Below are 17,500 nucleotides of genomic sequence, written 5' to 3'. Positions count from 1 at the left end.
TCTTCTCCATAACTTTGCATACTATACACGTCAGTGACAAAGGTCTATAGTTTAGTGCCTCTTTTCTGTCTCCTTTTTTAAAAATGGGAACTACATTTGTGTGTGTGTGTAAGTTTATTCAGGTATACACATACAGTTACATACATTATCATACATAGCAGCATATGTGTAGAGAACCTGGGATAACCCAAAAAAGTCAGAGTGACTTATTTCCATTAGGGTCCTTTTACCTTATTATAATATAAAGGTTATAATAGTGAGTGTGAGTGTGTGAGAGTGAGAGAGTGTGAGTGTGTGTGTGTGTGTGTGTGTGTGTGTGTGTGTGTGTGTGTGTGTGTGTGTGTGTGTGTGTGTGTGTGTGTGTGTGTGTGTGCGTGTGCATGTGCGTGTGTGCGTGTGTGTGCGCATGTGTGCGCGTGTGTGCGTGTGCGTGTGTGTGCGTGTGTGCGTGTGTGTGCGTGCGTGTGTGTGCGTGTGCGTGCATGCGCGTGCGTGTGTGTGCGTGTGTGCGTGTGTGTGCGTGCGTGTGTGTGTGTGTGCGTGTGCGTGCGTGCGTGTGCGTGCGTGTGCGTGCGTGTGCATGCGTGTGCGTGCGTGCGTGCGTGCATGTTTGGTAGACTTTTCATAAAGTGGACCATGTCCATTACATTGAGCATTTCAATACAACAGATTTTCATTTACACGTATACCCCCTCCTCCCTAGAAGTCTTATACTAAGGTTTCACTGTATATACATTTTTATTCCAAATGAAACTTAAAATATCTTTTTCATCCCATTAGGCCAAGAAATGATTAAAACTACTAATCTATCAACTCTGTAATGCTAGTTTGGTACATAAATAATAAATTTTATACTATTTCCCTAATACACTCTTTCAAAATAAAGTTAATTTATAACTTAAAATTTTCTGAATAACAAAACTAAATAAGAAAATGTAATTATGACTTTGCATGTGTGCGTATGTGCCTCTTTAGTTGGCACAATCGAATAAATCGTAATGAACAAAGCTGGCATTCATATGGTTTTTCTCCAGTATGAGTTTTAATGTGCCTTCGAATACTACTATTATTAGCACAGCGAAATGGACAATGTGGACAAGAATAAGGTTTTTCTCCTGTATGTATATGGAGATGATCCTTGAGATGAACATTTTGAGCAAATTTAGATGGGCAATGAGGACATTCAAATGGTCTCTCACCAGTATGAGTCCGCATATGTACTTTAAGACCCCCTTTCTCAGAAGCACTGAATGGACAAAGAGGACACAAGTACGGCTTTTTCCTACTTGGAGTAGTACGACACCCTGCATATTGATTCTTGCCAGCGAGTGTGAACTGTGATAAAGGATATGCCTTGTCTACAGAATGAGTCTCAATATGTTTCATTAGCAGTAAACTCTTGGAAGTGCTGTAGGGGCAGTAGGGGCAGTGATGTGACCCGGTGGTTGCAGTGAAGCCCTCATCATCTGTGGCTCCGCCTTCCTCCCGTGTGTGTTCCACACTGTTCACATGCATCTGTAAGGGATGCCCAGCTTATTCAGTGATGCAAAATTCATCACATTAACTTTAATACTATATAGCTATTATACAAAATAAGCCCCAATCACTTTAAATATAGAGTATATATATGAATTAGTTGATGTTTTGTATATTATTCTATCTGTACAATACAGTATCAGAATTAGAAATGCTTTCCTCCAATAAAACCTACAATATGAAGTTCCACAAATATTGTATTGCCCTAACAGAATTTTCTTTTCAAGCTAATCCTCAATAAACAAAGACTTCTTCATTCTTAAAGGAGACAGGAAAATGTCCCGAACGATGTTACTTTTGAATACCCCTTAACAAAATCAACCATATTAGATAACCACAATTACCATCAATAATACTGAAGATTTAATGAGACTGAATTACCATACAGTATTTTCTTGAATATTTGCAGAATGGATCAGAATGCTGTTCATTGTAAGCCCACAATACTGTACTAAATAGTATATTAAAGAGCAAAGGACCAATTGCAATATACAGTAGAACCCCAGATTTCGGCTGTAATCCGTTCCAGAAGGTTGGCCTAAATCCGAAAAGGCCGAAAACTGAAGTAATATTTCCCATAAGAATTAATGTAAATACAATTAATCCATTCCAGACACCCAAACATATAAAAAAAAAAAAAATACATTTTTTCAAGATTAACTATAATTTTACATACAGAAAACAATGATAAATAAATATAAAGCACAAATTTGAATGGTAAATGAACATTACATACCTTTATTGAAGACTTGTTGGTGTATTGAAGAAGGTGAGGAGGGGAGAGGTAGTTGGGGTTAGTGTTTGGAAGGGGAATCCCCCCTCCATAAGGACTTCAGGTATCAAAGCCCTCTCTGGGTTTACTTCCCTTCTTTGTTTTTTACTGGCACTAGGACCAGCTTGAGAGTCACTGCACCCGTCGCACAAAAAAACTGTCCAGAGAAGTCTGTTTCTGGAGTCTCTAAGATTTGCCTGAAGTGGGACAAGGTTTTGTCACTGAACGTGTTGCAGATATGGCTTGTTTGAGCATAGTCAGAGTGATATTTCTCCACAAAACTTTGCAACTCACCCCACTCTGAACACATGTCCTTAATCACTGAAGGAGGCACATTTTCCCCTCTCTCTTCTTCCTCCTCTGAAGCAATTTCCTCAGTTGTGGTGTGTTGCTGTTGCAGGTGAAGATCTTGCAGCTCTTCAATGGTTAGCTCTTCCCTGTGGTCCTCCACCCATGGGCTTCCCCAAAGATGCAATAGATTCCACAACAGGCAGAGGGTTGACATGGTCAGGGTCAGGGTCAGCCTCAAACCCTTCAAAATCCTTCTCTTGGACACATTCTGGCCACAATTTTCTCCAAGCAAGAGTTCAAAATCCTGGAAGTCACTTCCTCCCAAGCCTTACCTATAAGGCTTATGCAATGGAGGATACTGAAGTGATTCATCCAGAACTCTCTTAGGGTCAAGTCAGTGTCCGAGGTCACTTCAAAGCACTTTTGAAACATTGTTTTCATGTAGAGTTTTTTGAAGTTAGAAATGACCTGCTGGTCCATGGGCTGGATGAGAGGAGTGGTGTTAGGAGGCAAGAACTCTTCACTGTTATAAAACTTAACTCCAAAGACAATTGGTCTACCAAGTTTGGAGTATGAGTAGGAGCATTGTCCAGTACCAGGAGGCACTTGAGTGGCAATTTATTTTCCTGGAGGTATTTCTTCACTCAGGCCAAATACTTCACAGACCCAGTCAATGAAAATTTGCCTTGTAACCCATGCCTTATTATTAGCTTTCCACAACACACACAATTTACTCTTGACGACATTGTTTTTCTTGAACACTTTGGAATTTTCAGAGTGATACACCAGTAAAGGCTTCACTTTGAAATCCCCACTAGCATTACCACAGAACAAAAGAGTAAGCCTATCCTTCATAGCTTGTGTCCTAGCAGTGCCTTTTCCTCCTGCATGATGTAGGTCCTCTTTTGGCATTTTCTTCCAAAAGAGGCCTGTTTCATCACAAATGAACACTTGATGGGGAAGGAATCCTTCAGTCTTTATGTACTCCTTGAATTCATGCACGAATTCTTCAGCCGCACATTTGTCTGAACTTGCAGCCTCACCATGCCTTACAACACCACTTCTTGAATCTGTTGAATCAGCCTCTGCTGGCCTTAAATTCACTAACAGCAGCACTTGTTCCAGGCATTTTCTTTATGAGATCCACATGCCTTGTCTTTTCACAAATGATTAACTCCACAACACTATCTCCCGCTAATTGTTTATTGTTGATCCACACCAACGATAACTTCTCCACATCTTCGATTATTGGTGATCTTTGTTTCGTTAACATATTAACCCCTTTTGCAACATTAGCTTCCTTGATTTCTACTTTCTTTGCAAGGATGGAAGTGATTGTTGATTTGGATTTGCCATACATCCTGGCAAGCTGGAGCACACGTACACCACTTTCGTACTTTGCTATAATTTCTTTCTTGAATTCTATCTTTGGGCCCATGGTGGCTTATTTCACAGTTGCACTCAATAAACAACCACAAAAAAAAAAGGATTATAACGAAATGTTTGGATGAATGCACAGAGTGTTGCTCACTCACCCAGAGACACAGCCAGACTGACTCACGAATGCGGCGGAGTGGCGGGCAGATGCGTCCAATACGGCCGATTTCCGAGTTCCCAGCCAAAATCCAGGACAGAATTTTGGCCAAAAAAGCAGCCGAAATCCGATTTGGCCGATATCCGGGGTTCCACTGTACGTATTACAAATGAGGAGGTGACGGTGTACTTAAGTACTGGACCATCATCATGTATCCTTTGGTAAGTCAACCAGTTTTTAATTCTTCATAATGTCAGCTGGAGAGTGACCATGCCTGCTTCTTTGCATTGCCCAGTCTTGCTAGGAAATATCCAATGAAATAACAGTAAAATAATACTAGCAATAATTTTATTCACCAAAATTAATATTGTACATAACTATGAATACTGTTTAATAAAATTGCAGTATACATCAATATTAAGTGTGAAACCTGCAATGTATAAAAGATTTCAAGGACGAAGCTGCCTCTTGTGTGTTTTGAGAAATAAATTGCATTTAAGAAAAGCAAACATGAAATGAGAAAAACTGAAGGAAAAATTAAATTAGGAAGAAAGGACTAAGACAGGAAAACAATATTCATTGTTAAGGAAAATGTGCAGTTGTAGATACTTGTCAATACTATCAGACAGTACTAATGTGATTACTATCATTTTCACAAGGAAGCACTAAGCCCAGAAGGGTCGTACAGAGCTTGGGCAATGGGAGGTAATCAGATTTGATCCAAGAAAGATGAGGGGTAGCTCCAGTTCCTTATATCAAAAGCCCTTCACCAGCAGAAGACACCTCTACCCTCATTACAGAGGACTACTAGTGCAAGTGTACCCTATGGGAAAAAATGTTAAGGCAGAAAAAAAAAGAGTACCCGTTATATTTACCCAAAATTAAGAGGAGAGAAAAACAACAATGTACAGTTAATGAAGAGCTTGCATTAATTTGAAAAGATCTATTAGTGTGACACTGTCAGTTTTCAGCATCTCCATATCTATCTCTATATATCTCTCTCTCTATATATCTCTCTCTCTCTCTCTCTCTCTCTCTCTCTCTCTCTATTTCTCTCTCTCTCTCTCTCTCTCTCTCTCTATCTCTATTTCTCTCTCTCTCTCTCTCTCTATCTCTATTTCTCTCTCTCTCTCTCTCTCTATCTCTATTTCTCTCTCTCTCTCTCTCTCTCTCTCTCTCTCTCTCTCTCTCTCTCTCTCTATATATATATATATATATATATATATATATATATATATATATATATATATATATATATATATATATATATAAATATATTTATATATATATATATATTATATATATATATATATATATATATATATATATATATATATATATATATATATATATATATATATATATATATATATATATATATATATATATGCAAGGAATTCGCGAGAGCAAGCGAAATATACACAAACACTGATCTCTGGCTGAAGGAGACTCGAACCTACGAACCTTGGAACAAGGTAGGCAGTGCTTTACCAATCTACCCACACTGGACCAATACTTTGGAGTCCAGCTTGCGCTAGACTTTGATCCAAGGCAGCCAGCTTTCAGGGAGAAGGCTTACAGCTTTTCATCTCATCCCTTGCATGCATCAGCCTTACTAGAGATTTTAACAATGCAAGGAATTAGCGAGAGCAGGCGAAATATACACAAACGCTCATCTCTCGCTGAAGGAGACTCGAACCTACAAACCTTGGAACAAGGTACGCAGTGCTTTACCAATCTACCCACACTGGACCAATACCTTGGAGTCCAGCTTGCGCTAGACTTGGATCCAAGGCAGCCAGATTTCAGGGACAAGGCTTACAGCTTTTCATCTCATCCCCTGCATGCATCAGCCTTACTAGAGATTTTAACAATGCAAGGAATTCGCGAGAGCAGGCAAAATATACAGTGTGGGTAGATTGGTAAAGCACTGCGTACCGTGTTCCAAGGTTCATAGGTTCGAGTCTCCTTCACCCAGAGATCAGTGTTTTTAATATATATATATATATATATATATATATATATATATATATATATATATATATATATATATATATATATATATATATATATATATATGAATGATACTGTGCTTATGAGAGATTCTAAAGAAAAATTGCAAAGGTTAGTGGATGAGTTTGGGAATGTGTGTAAAGGTAGAAAGTTGAAAGTGAACATAGAAAAGAGTAAGGTGATGAGGGTATCAAATGATTTAGATAAAGAAAAATTGGATATCAAATTGGGAAGGAGGAGTATGGAAGAAGTGAATGTTTTCAGATAGTGTACTTGGGAGTTGACGTGTTGGCGGATGGATTTATGAAGGATGAGTTTAATCATAGAATTGATGAGGGAAAAAAGGTGAGTGGTGCATTGAGGTATATGTGGAGTCAAAAAACGTTATCTATGGAGGCAAAGAAGGGAATGTATGAAAGTACAGTGGACCCCCGCATAACGATGACATCACATAGCGATTTTTCCGCATACCGATTACTTTTATCGCAAAATTTTTGCCGCACATACCGATTAAAAACCCGCTCACCGATTTTCGTCCGAGACGCGTCCAATGTGCCCTCAGCCAGCCTCACATGTGCCGCCCGTCCCATTGTTTACCAGCCAGCCTCCGCGGTAACATCCAAGCATACACTCGGAATATTTCGTATTATTACAGTATTTTCGGTGCTGTTTCTGGAAAATAAGTGACCATGGGCCCCAAGAAAGCTTCTAGTGCCAACCCTACACCTCAAAGGGTAAGAATTACTATAGAAATGAAGAAAGAGATAATTGATAAGTATGAAAGTGGAGTGCGTATAGCCGACCTAGTCAAGCTGTACAAGAAACCCCAATCAACCATCGCTACTATTGTGGGCACCAGAAAGACAATCAAGGAAGCTGTTCTTGCCAAAGGTTCAACTGTGTTTTCGAAACAAAGATCGCAAGTGATGGAAGATGTTGAGAGACTCTTATTGGTGTGGATAAATGAAAAACAGCTAGCAGGAGATAGCATCTCTCAAGCGATCATATGTGAAAAGGCTAGGAAGTTGCATGAGGATTTAATTAAAAAAATGCCTGCAACTAGTGATGATGTGAGTGAATTTAAGGCCAGCAAAGGTTGGTTTGAGAGATTTAAGAAGCGTAGTGGCATCCATAGTGTGATAAGGCATGGTGAGGCTGCCAGTTCGGACCACAAAGCGGCTGAAAAATATGTGCAGGAATTCAAGGAGTACATAGAAACTGAAGGACTGAAACCTGAACAAGTGTTTAATTGTGATGAAACAGGCCTGTTCTGGAAGAAAATGCCAAGCAGGACCTACATTACTCAGGAGGAAAAGGCACTCCCAGGACATAAGCCTATGAAAGACAGGCTTACTTTGTTGATGTGTGCCAATGCTACTGGTGATTGCAAAGTGAAGCCTTTATTAGTGAATCACTCTGAAACTCCCAGAGCGTTCAGGCAAAAGAATGTCCTCAAGGATAATTTGTGTGTGCTGTGGAGGGCAAACAGTAAGGCATGGGTCACTAGGGAATTTTTCTATAACTGGTTACACCATGCATTTGCCCCCAATGTGAAAAATTACCTAACTGAAAAGAAATTAGAACTTAAGTGCCTCCTGGTGTTAGACAATGCCCCTGGTCATCCTACAGACGTGGCAGAGCGACTTTATGGGGACATGAGCTTCATTAAGGTGAAGTTTTTGCCTCCTAATACCACTCCTCTCCTGCAGCCCATGGACCAGCAGGTTATTTCCAACTTCAAGAAACTGTACACAAAAGCTCTGTTTGAAAGGTGCTTTGTAATGACCTCAGAAACTCAACTGACTCTAAGAGAGTTTTGGAGAGATCACTTTAATATCCTCAATTGTGTAAACCTTATAGGTAAGGCTTGGGAGGAAGTGACTAAGAGGACCTTGAACTCTGCTTGGAAGAAACTGTGGCCAGAATGTGTAGACAAAAGGGATTTTGAAGGGTTTGAGGCTAACCCTGAGAATCCTGTGCCAGTTGAGGAATCCATTGTGGCATTGGGAAAGTCCTTGGGGTTGGAGGTTAGTGGGGAGGATGTGGAAGAGTTGGTGGAGGAGGACAATGAAGAACTAACCACTGATGAGCTGATAGATCAACTTCAAGAGCAAGAGGCCAGACCTGGGGAAACTGGTTCAGAGGAGGGGAGAGAGAAATTGAAGAAGTTGCCTACTACAAAGATAAAGGAAATCTGTGCAAAGTGGCTTGAAGTGCAAACCTTCATGGATGAAAATCACCCTCACACAGCTATTGCAAGCCGTGCTGGTGATTATTACACTGACAATGTTGTGAAACACTTTAGGCAAGTCATAAAGGAACGAGAGGTACAGGCCACTATGGACAGATATCTTGTGCGAAAGAAGTCCAGTGACTCTGAAGCTGGCCCTAGTGGCATTAAAAAAAGAAGGGAAGTAACCCCAGAAAAGGACTTACTACCTCAAGTCCTAATGGAAGGGGATTCCCCTTCTAAACAGTAAGAAGATAATGCTCTCCCCTCCTCCCATCCCATCAATCATCACCAGATCTTCAATAAAAGTAAGTGTCATGTAATTGTGCATGCCTTTTTTCAGTTTGTGTGTATTAAAATTAACATTTCATGTGGTAAAAAAAATTTTTTTTCATACTTTTGGGCGTCTTGCACGGATTAATTTTATTTCCATTATTTCTTATGGGGAAAATTAATTCACATAACGATTATTTCGCATAACAATTATCCCTCTTGCACGGATTAAAATCGTTAACCGGGGGTCCACTGTATAGTAGTACCAACACTCTTATATGGGTGTGAAGCTTGGGTGGTAAATGCAGCAGCGAGGAGATGGTTGGAGGCAGTGGAGATGTCCTGTTTAAGGGCAATGTGTGGTGTAAATATTATGCAGAAAATTCGGAGTGTGGAAATTAGGAAAAGGTGTGGAGTTAATAAAAGTATTAGTCAAAGAGCAGAAGAGGGGTTGTTGAGGTGGTTTGGTCATTTAGAGAGAATGGATCAAAGTAGAATGACATGGAAAGCATATAAATCTATAGGGGAAGGAAGGCGGGGTAGGGGTCGTCCTCGAAAGGGTTGGAGAGAGGGGGTAAAGGAGGTTTTGTGGGCAAGGGGCTTGGACTTCCAGCAAGCGTGCATGAACGTGTTAGATAGGAGTGAATGGAGACGAATGGTACTTGGGACCTGACGATCTGTTGGAGTGTGAGCAGGGTAATATTTAGTGAAAGGATTCAGGGAAACCGGTTATTTTCATATAGTCGGACTTGAGTCCTGGAAATGGGAAGTACAATGCCTGCACTTTAAAGGAGGGGTTTGGGATATTGGCAGTTTGGAGGGATATGTTGTGTATCTTTATACGTATATGCTTCTAAACTGTTGTATTCTGAGCACCTCTGCAAAAACAGTGATAATGTCTGAGTGTGGTGAAAGTGTTGAATGATGATGAAAGTATTTTCTTTTTGGGGATTTTTTTTCTATTTTGGGTCACCCTGCCTCGGTGGGAGACGGCCGACTTGTTGAAAATACATATATACATGTATGTATGTATGTATGTATATATATATATATATATATATATGTATATATATATATATATATATATATATATATATATATATATATATATATATATATACAGTGGACCCTCAACCAGCGATATTAATCCGTTCCTGAGAGCTCATCGTTAATCGAAATAATCGTTAGTCAAGTTAATTTTCCCCATAAGAAATAATGGAAATCAAATTAATCCGTGCAAGACACCCCAAAGTATTGAAAAAAAAAAATTTACCACATGAAATATTAATTTTAATACACACAAACTGAAGAAGACATGCACAGTTACATGACACTTACCTTTATTGAAGATCTGGTGATGATTGATGGGATGGGAGGAGGGGAGACCGTTGAACTTGTTAGTGTTTAAAAGGGGAATCCCCTTCCATTAGCACTTGAGGTAGCAAGTCTTTTTCTGGGGTTACTTCCCTTGTTCTTTTAATGCCACTAGGACCAGCTTCAGAGTCACTGGACTTCTGTCGCACAACATATCTGTCCATAGAGGCCTGTACCTCTCGTTCCTTTATCCTAAAGTGTTTCACAACATTGTCAGTGTAATAGTCACCAGCACGGCTTGCAATAGCTGTGTGAGGGTGATTTTCATCAAAAAAGGTTTGGACTTTAAGCCACATTGCACACATTTCCTTAATCTTTGAAGTAGGCAACTTCTTCAATTTCTCTCTCCCCTCCTCCGAAGCAGTTTCTTCAGGTGTGGCCTCTTACTGTTGAAAATGCTCTAGCAGCTCATCAGTGGTTAGTTCGTCATTGTCCTCCTCCACCAACTCTTCCACATCCTCCCCACTAACCTCACCAATATGAGCACTAGTTCCAGGCATTTTTTCCTGTTCACCTGGGTGTTAGTCAACTGTTGTGGGTCGCATCCTGGGGTACAAGATTAAGGACCCCCAGTGGAAATAAGTTAGACAGTCCTCGATGATGCACTGACTTTCTTGGGTTATCCTGGGTGGCTAACCCTCTGGGGTTAATCGTTTCTCGGTAATTGTTTCATGTTAAGCCACACCAACAACACTCTCTCCACATCTTCGAGTAATACAGCTGATGGTGGTGCAGCAACAACAACAGCTGACTGTGGTGCAGCTGCACCTTTGGCAAGGACAGCTTCCTTGATTGCTGTTTTCTTACCCACAATAGTAGCGATGGTTGATTGGGGTTTATTATAAGAACATAAGAACATAAGAAAGGAGGAACACTGCAGGAGGCCTGTTGGCCCATACTAGGCAGGTCCTTACAATTCATCCCACTAACAAAACATTTGCCCAACCCAATTTTCAATGCCACCCAAGAAATAAGCTCTGATGTGAAAGTCCCACTCAAATCCAACCCCTCCCACTCATGTACTTATCCAACCTAAATCTGAAACTACCCAAAGTCCCAGCCTCAATAACCCAACTAGGTAGACTGTTCCACTCATCTACTACCCTATTTCCAACCCAATACTTTCCTATGTCCTTTCTAAATCTAAACTTATCTAATTTAAATCCATTACTGCGGGTTCTCTCTTGGAGAGACATCCTCAAGACCTTATTAATATCCCCTTTAATAATACTTATCTTCCACTTATACACTTCGATCAGGTCTCCCCTCATTCTTCGTCTAACAGGTGAATGTAACTTAAGAGTCTTCAATCTTTCTTCATAAGGAAGATTTCTAATGCTATGTATTAATTTAGTCATCCTACGCTGAATGTTTTCTAATGAATTTATGTCCATTCTGTAATATGGAGACCAGAACTGAGCTGCATAATCTAGGTGAGGCCTTACTAATGATGTATAAAGCTGCAGTATGACCTCTGGACTTCTGTTGCTTACACTTCTTGATATAAATCCCAGTAATCTATTTGCCTTATTACGTACGCTTAGCATTGCTGTCTTGGTTTAAGGTTGCTGCTCACCATAACCCCCAAGTCCTTTTCGCAATCTGTATGGCTAAGTTCTACATCATTTAACTTATAAATACTAGGGTTATGGGCACTCCCAAGCTTCAGAACCTTGCATTTATCTACATTGAACTGCATCTGCCACTTTTCTGACCAAGAATAGAGTTTGTTTAAATCCTCCTGAAGTTCCGTAACATCTACGTTTGAATCAATTATCCTACCTATCTTTGTGTCATTGGCGAATTTGCTCATATCACTAGTAATTCCCTCATCAAGATCATTGATATATATTATAAACAACAACAGGCCCAAGACTGATCCCTGTGGAACGCCACTTGTTACAGATCCCCACTCGGATTTAACCCCATTTATGGACACTCTCTGCTTCTTGTCAGTGAGCCATGACTCGATCCATGAGAGCACTTTTCCCCCAATGCCATGAGCTGCCACTTTCTTTAACAGTCTATGGTGCGGAACTCTATCAAAAGCCTTACTAAAATCTAAGTAAATAATATCAAATTCTTTATCGTGGTCAACAGCCTCAAAAGCTTTACTGAAGAAAGTTAATAAATTAGTTAGACAAGACCGGCCTCTTGTGAATCCATGCTGAGTATCATTAATCAAGCTATGCTTATCGAGATGGCTTCTTATAATCTCGGCTATAATTGACTCTAGTAATTTGCCTACAATTGAGGTCAGGCTTATTGGGCGGTAATTTGACAGTAACGACTTGTCCCCTGTTTTAAAAATAGGAATTACACTAGCCATCTTCCACATATCAGACACTACACCTGTTTGAAGAGATAAATTAAAAATATTAGTTAATGGTTCACAGACTTCCATTTTGCATTCCTTAAGAACCCTTGAAAAAACCTCATCAGGACCCGGCGACTTATTTTGCTTCAGTCTGTCTATCTGCTTCACAACCATTTCACTAGTGACTGTGATGTTACATAATTTATCTTCTTCTAGCCCACTATAAAAATTAATTACTGGAATATTATTAGTGTCTTCCTGTGTAAAAACTGAGAGAAAATAATTATTAAAAATCGAGCACATTTCATTCTCTTTGTCAGTAAGGTGCCCATAGTTATTTTTAAGGGGACCTATCTTATCTCTAACTTTTGTTCTATAGACCTGGAAAAAACTTTTTGGGTTAGTTTTAGAATCCCTACCAACTTTAATTTCATAGTCCCTTTTAGCTTTTCTTATCCCCTTTTTAATGTCCCTCTTAATGTCAATATACTGATTCATAAGATGACCCTCACCTCTTTTGATACGCCTATAAATTCCTTTCTTATGCCCTAGTAGATATTTGAGCCTATTATTCATCCATTTTGGGTCATTTCTATTTGATCTAATTTCTTTATATGGGATAAACGTTCTTTGAGCAGCATGTATAGTGTTCAGAAAACTGTCATATTGATAGCTCACTTCGTTACCCCAGTCAACAGATGATAAGTGTTCTCTAAGCCCATCGTAATCTGCTAAGCGAAAATCTGGGACTGTTACTGAGTTATCGCTACTATCGTACTTCCAATCAATGCTAAATGTAATTGATTTGTGGTCGCTAGCACCCAGTTCCTCTGAAATTTCTAAATTATTAACAAGGGATTCATTGTTTGCCATAACTAAGTTAAGCAGGTTATTTCCCCTTGTAGGTTCTGTCACAAACTGCTTCAAAAACAATCCTGAACTACTTCTAAGAAGTCGTATGATTCTAAATTCCCAGTCAAGAAATTCCAATCAATATGACTAAAGTTAAAGTCTCCTAGAATTACTACATTATCATGCCTTGTGGCCTTAACAATTTCCTCCCATAGTAGTCTCCCTTGGTCCCTATCTAAGTTTGGGGGACGGTATATCACTCCTAAAATCAGTTTTTCATGCCCCTCTGAAAATTCTATCCAAACAGACTCTGTATGTGTTACTTCAGACTTAATACCCGTTTTTATGCAACAGTTCAAGCGATCTCGGACATACAATGCCACCCCACCCCCCTTCCCGATACTTCTATCTACTTGGAACAATTTAGAACCCTGAATATGATTCCGCAGGCATGTCCCGACTTTTTGAATTAAACCACGTCTCAGTTAAGGCAAATACATCAATGTTACCTGCACTAGCAACTAATCTCAACTCGTCCATCTTATTCCTAGCACTACGGCAATTAGCATAATAAACATTGAAAGACTCTCCTTTCTCTTTACCCTTCCTGCTCATTTCTGTTTTTCTACTAAACCTATTACTGTCCTTATCACCCAAAGTCCCTGGCTTTTCAATATCTACCTCGTTCTGCTTATTACTAGTTCCCCTAGAAATCGTAATATTACTACACTGGGACTTCACTGTTTTCCTGCCAAAACCCATACCACTAACTATTCCTAGTTTAAAGTCCTAAATGCTCCCTCCACTGCAGTTGCCAGTGCTACCACCCCAGACCTAGATAAGTGAACCCCATCCCTGGCATACATGTCATTTCTGCCATAGAAGAGGTCCCAGTTGTCAATGAATGTTACCGCATTTTCCTTACAGTATTTGTCCAGCCAGCAATTGACACCAATTGCCCTGGACAACCATTCATTTCCAACTCCTCTCCTTGGCAAAATACCACATATGACAGGGTTCCCACCCTTACTCCTAATTATTTCTATTGCTGACCTATACCTGCTAATCAGGTCTTCACTCCTACGTCTGCCAACATCGTTGTCTCCAGCACTGAGACAGATAATAGGATTGCTCCCATTACTTCTCATGATGTCATCCAGACGGCTAACAATATCCTCCATCCCAGCCCCAGGAAAGCAAACTCTCTGTCTCCTACTCCTGTCCTTCAAGCAGAACGCCCTATCCATATACCTAACTTGGCTATCCCCAACAACAACAATATTCTTACCTTCCTTGGTGTCGTTCGTCGTGATGTTCCCAGTAGTCGACTCACATTTGTCGGGTAGCACTGAGAATGTATTAGATGTTTCCACAACAGTTTCCATGGCAGTCTCTTTCTTCTTCATCGATTCTACCTTTCCATTCGTCCATACAACCTGACCCTCCGGGGTTAATCGTTTCACGGTAATTGTTTCACGTTAAGCCAAACCAACAACACTCTCTCCACATTTTCGAGTAATACAGCTTATGGTGGTGCAGCAACAACAACAGCTTATGGTGGTGCAGCAACAACAACAGCTGACTGTGGTGCAGCAGCAGCTGCACCTTTGGCAAGAACAGCTTCCTTGATTGCCGTTTTCTTACCCACAATAGTAGCGATGGTTGATTGGGGTTTATTATACAACCTGACCAGCTCAGAGACATGCATTCCACTTTCATACTTAGCAATGATCTCTTTCTTCATCTCCATAGTAATTCTCACCTTTTTTGCTGTAGGGTTGGCACTAGAAGCTTTCTTGGGGCCCATGGTGACTTATTTTGCAGGTGCAATCACTACAAAGGCTGTGATAATATGAAATGTTCCAGTTGTTGTATGTTTGGAAGCGACCGCGGTGGCTGGCTGGCTTGTAAACACTGGCACCAAGGGACAAGTGAGGCGCGCTCAGGCCAAAGTGGACGCGTATGGTACGGAACGAATAGCGCTGGTCGGGTTTTTAAGCGCCAGTTGAGGCAAAATTTTTGCGTTAAAATGTATCGCTAGTCAGATTTATCGTTAATCGATGCCATCGCTGGTTGAGGGTCCACTGTATACATATGTGTGTGTATATATATATATATATATATATATATATATATATATATATATATATATATATATATATATATATATATACAGTATATACAGTATATATACAGTATATATACAGTATATATACAGTATATATACAGTATATATACAGTATATATACAGTATATATACAGTATATATACAGTATATATACAGTATATATACAGTATATATACAGTATATATACAGTATATACAGTTATTTTCATATAGTGGGACTTGAGTCCTGGAAATGGGAAGTACAATGCCTGCACTTTAAAGGAGGGGTTTGGGATATTGGCAGTTTGGAGGGATATGTTGTGTATCTTTATATGTGTATGCTTCTAGACTGTTGTATTCTGAGCACCTCTGCAAAAACAGTGATAATGTGCGAGTGTGGTGAAAGTGTTGAATGATGATGAAAGTATTTTCTTTTTGGGGATTTTCTTTCTTTTTTGGGTCACCCTGCCTCGGTGGGAGACGGCCGACTTGTTGAAAAAAAAAAAAAAATATACAGTATATACAGTATATACACATACATACATACATACATACATACATACATACAGTGGTCCCCCGCTTTTCGTAGTTCCCGGCAATCGTAAAATTCGCCAATCATAGGGGTATTTTCGTATAAACATGGACTTGCTTTTCATAGGTTGACTCACGAGTCGTAGTTCGTCCGGGACGCGTACCCACAGTGTGAGCCGGGGCGGCAGCCAGTCTGGCATTGTTTACCAGTGAGCGAAGGTCCCCTCACGTGCTCCAGCGAAATATTTCATAATATTCCATTTATTTTAGTGCTTGCAAGTACTAAATAAGCTACCATGGCTCCAAAGAAAGCTCCTAGTGCCAAGCCTGTGGTAAAGAAGGTGAGAAATACGATTGAATTTAAGAAAACCATCATTGAACAATATGAAAGTGGTACAAGTGTGGCTGAACTGTCCAGGATGTATAAGAAACCCTACACAACCTTATGTTCCATAGTGGCCAAGAAAAAGGAAATAAAGGATGCTGTTGTTGCAAAGGGAGTAACTATGCTGACAAAAATGAGATCACCAGTACTGGAAGAGGTTGAGAAGTTATTATTGGTGTGGATAAATGAGAAACAATTAGCAGGAGATACAGTGGACCCCTGGTTAACGATATTTTTTCATTCCAGAAGTATGTTCAGGTGCCAGTACTGACCGAATTTGTTCCCATACGGAATATTGTGAAGTAGATTAGTCCATTTCAGACCCCCAAACATACACGTACAAATGCACTTACATAAATACACTTACATAATTGGTCGCACTGGGAGGTGATCGTTAAGCGGGGGTCCACTGTACTCTTATGACTTCAATTATTTGTGAAAAGGCTAGGCAGTTGCATGAAGATTTGGTAAAGAAATTGCCTGCAAATAGTGGTGAAGTGAGTGAATTTAAGGCCAGCAAAGGCTGGTTTGAGAGATTTAAGAACCATACTGGCATACACAGTGTGGTAAGGCATGGTGAGGCTGCCAGTTCGGACCACAAGGCGGCTGAAAAATATGTGCATGAATTCCAGGAGTACATAGAGGCTGAAGGACTGAAACCTGAACAAGTGTTCAATTGTGACGAAACAGGCCTCTTTTGGAAGAAAATGCCAAAGAGGACCTTCATTACACAAGAGGAAAAGGCAATGCCAGGACAAAAGCCTATGAAAGACAGGCTGATGCTAATGTTCTGTGCTAATGCTAGTGGGGATTTCAAAGTGAAGCCATTACTAGTGTACCATTCTGAAAATCCCAGAGTGCTCAGGAAAAACAATGTTATGAAGAGTAAATTGTGTGTATTTTGGAAATCTAATAGTAAGGCATGGGTCACGAGGGAAATTTTCGTCGAGTGGTTCAATGAAGTGTTTGGCCCTAGTGTGAAGGAGTATCTCCTGGAAAAGAAATTGGATCTCAAGTGCCTGCTAGTAATGGACAATGCACCTGCTCATCCTCCAAACTTGGATGACCTAATTTTCGAGGAGTTTGGGTTCATCACAGTAAAGTTCTTGCCCCCGAATACCACTCCTCTCCTCCAACCCATGGACCAGCAGGTTATTGCAAACTTTAAAAAACTCTACACAAAAGCAATGTTTCACAGGTGCTTGACTGTGACCACAGACACTCACTTGACCCTAAGGGAATTTTGGAGAGAACACTTCAGCATCCTCCACTGCATAACCCTTATA

General features: G+C 40.1%; 1 protein-coding gene across 7 annotated transcripts in view; it reads right to left on the bottom strand.

Annotated features, from left to right (window-relative positions):
- LOC128684714 (zinc finger protein 771) overlaps positions 1 to 17,500 on the bottom strand; it is a 274,487-nt gene that overhangs the window by 139,100 nt on the left and 117,887 nt on the right. The window contains exon 6 of one of the 7 annotated variants that reach the window (XM_070103657.1): positions 553 to 1,515. The exons of 5 other annotated variants lie outside the window; for them this stretch is intronic. In XM_070103657.1, coding sequence (XP_069959758.1) covers positions 940 to 1,515 — 576 coding nt within the window. In that variant the 3' untranslated portion in view covers positions 553 to 939. Of the gene's footprint in view, positions 1 to 552; positions 1,516 to 17,500 lie in introns of those variants that run through there. One more of the 7 variants, XM_070103651.1, reaches the window with a different exon arrangement.

Source organism: Cherax quadricarinatus, chromosome 5 (assembly GCF_038502225.1).
Source record: "Cherax quadricarinatus isolate ZL_2023a chromosome 5, ASM3850222v1, whole genome shotgun sequence".
Lineage (NCBI taxonomy): Eukaryota > Metazoa > Arthropoda > Malacostraca > Decapoda > Parastacidae > Cherax > Cherax quadricarinatus.
Note: the sequence above shows the minus strand (reverse complement) of the source record. Positions and strands in the feature narration are given on the sequence as shown.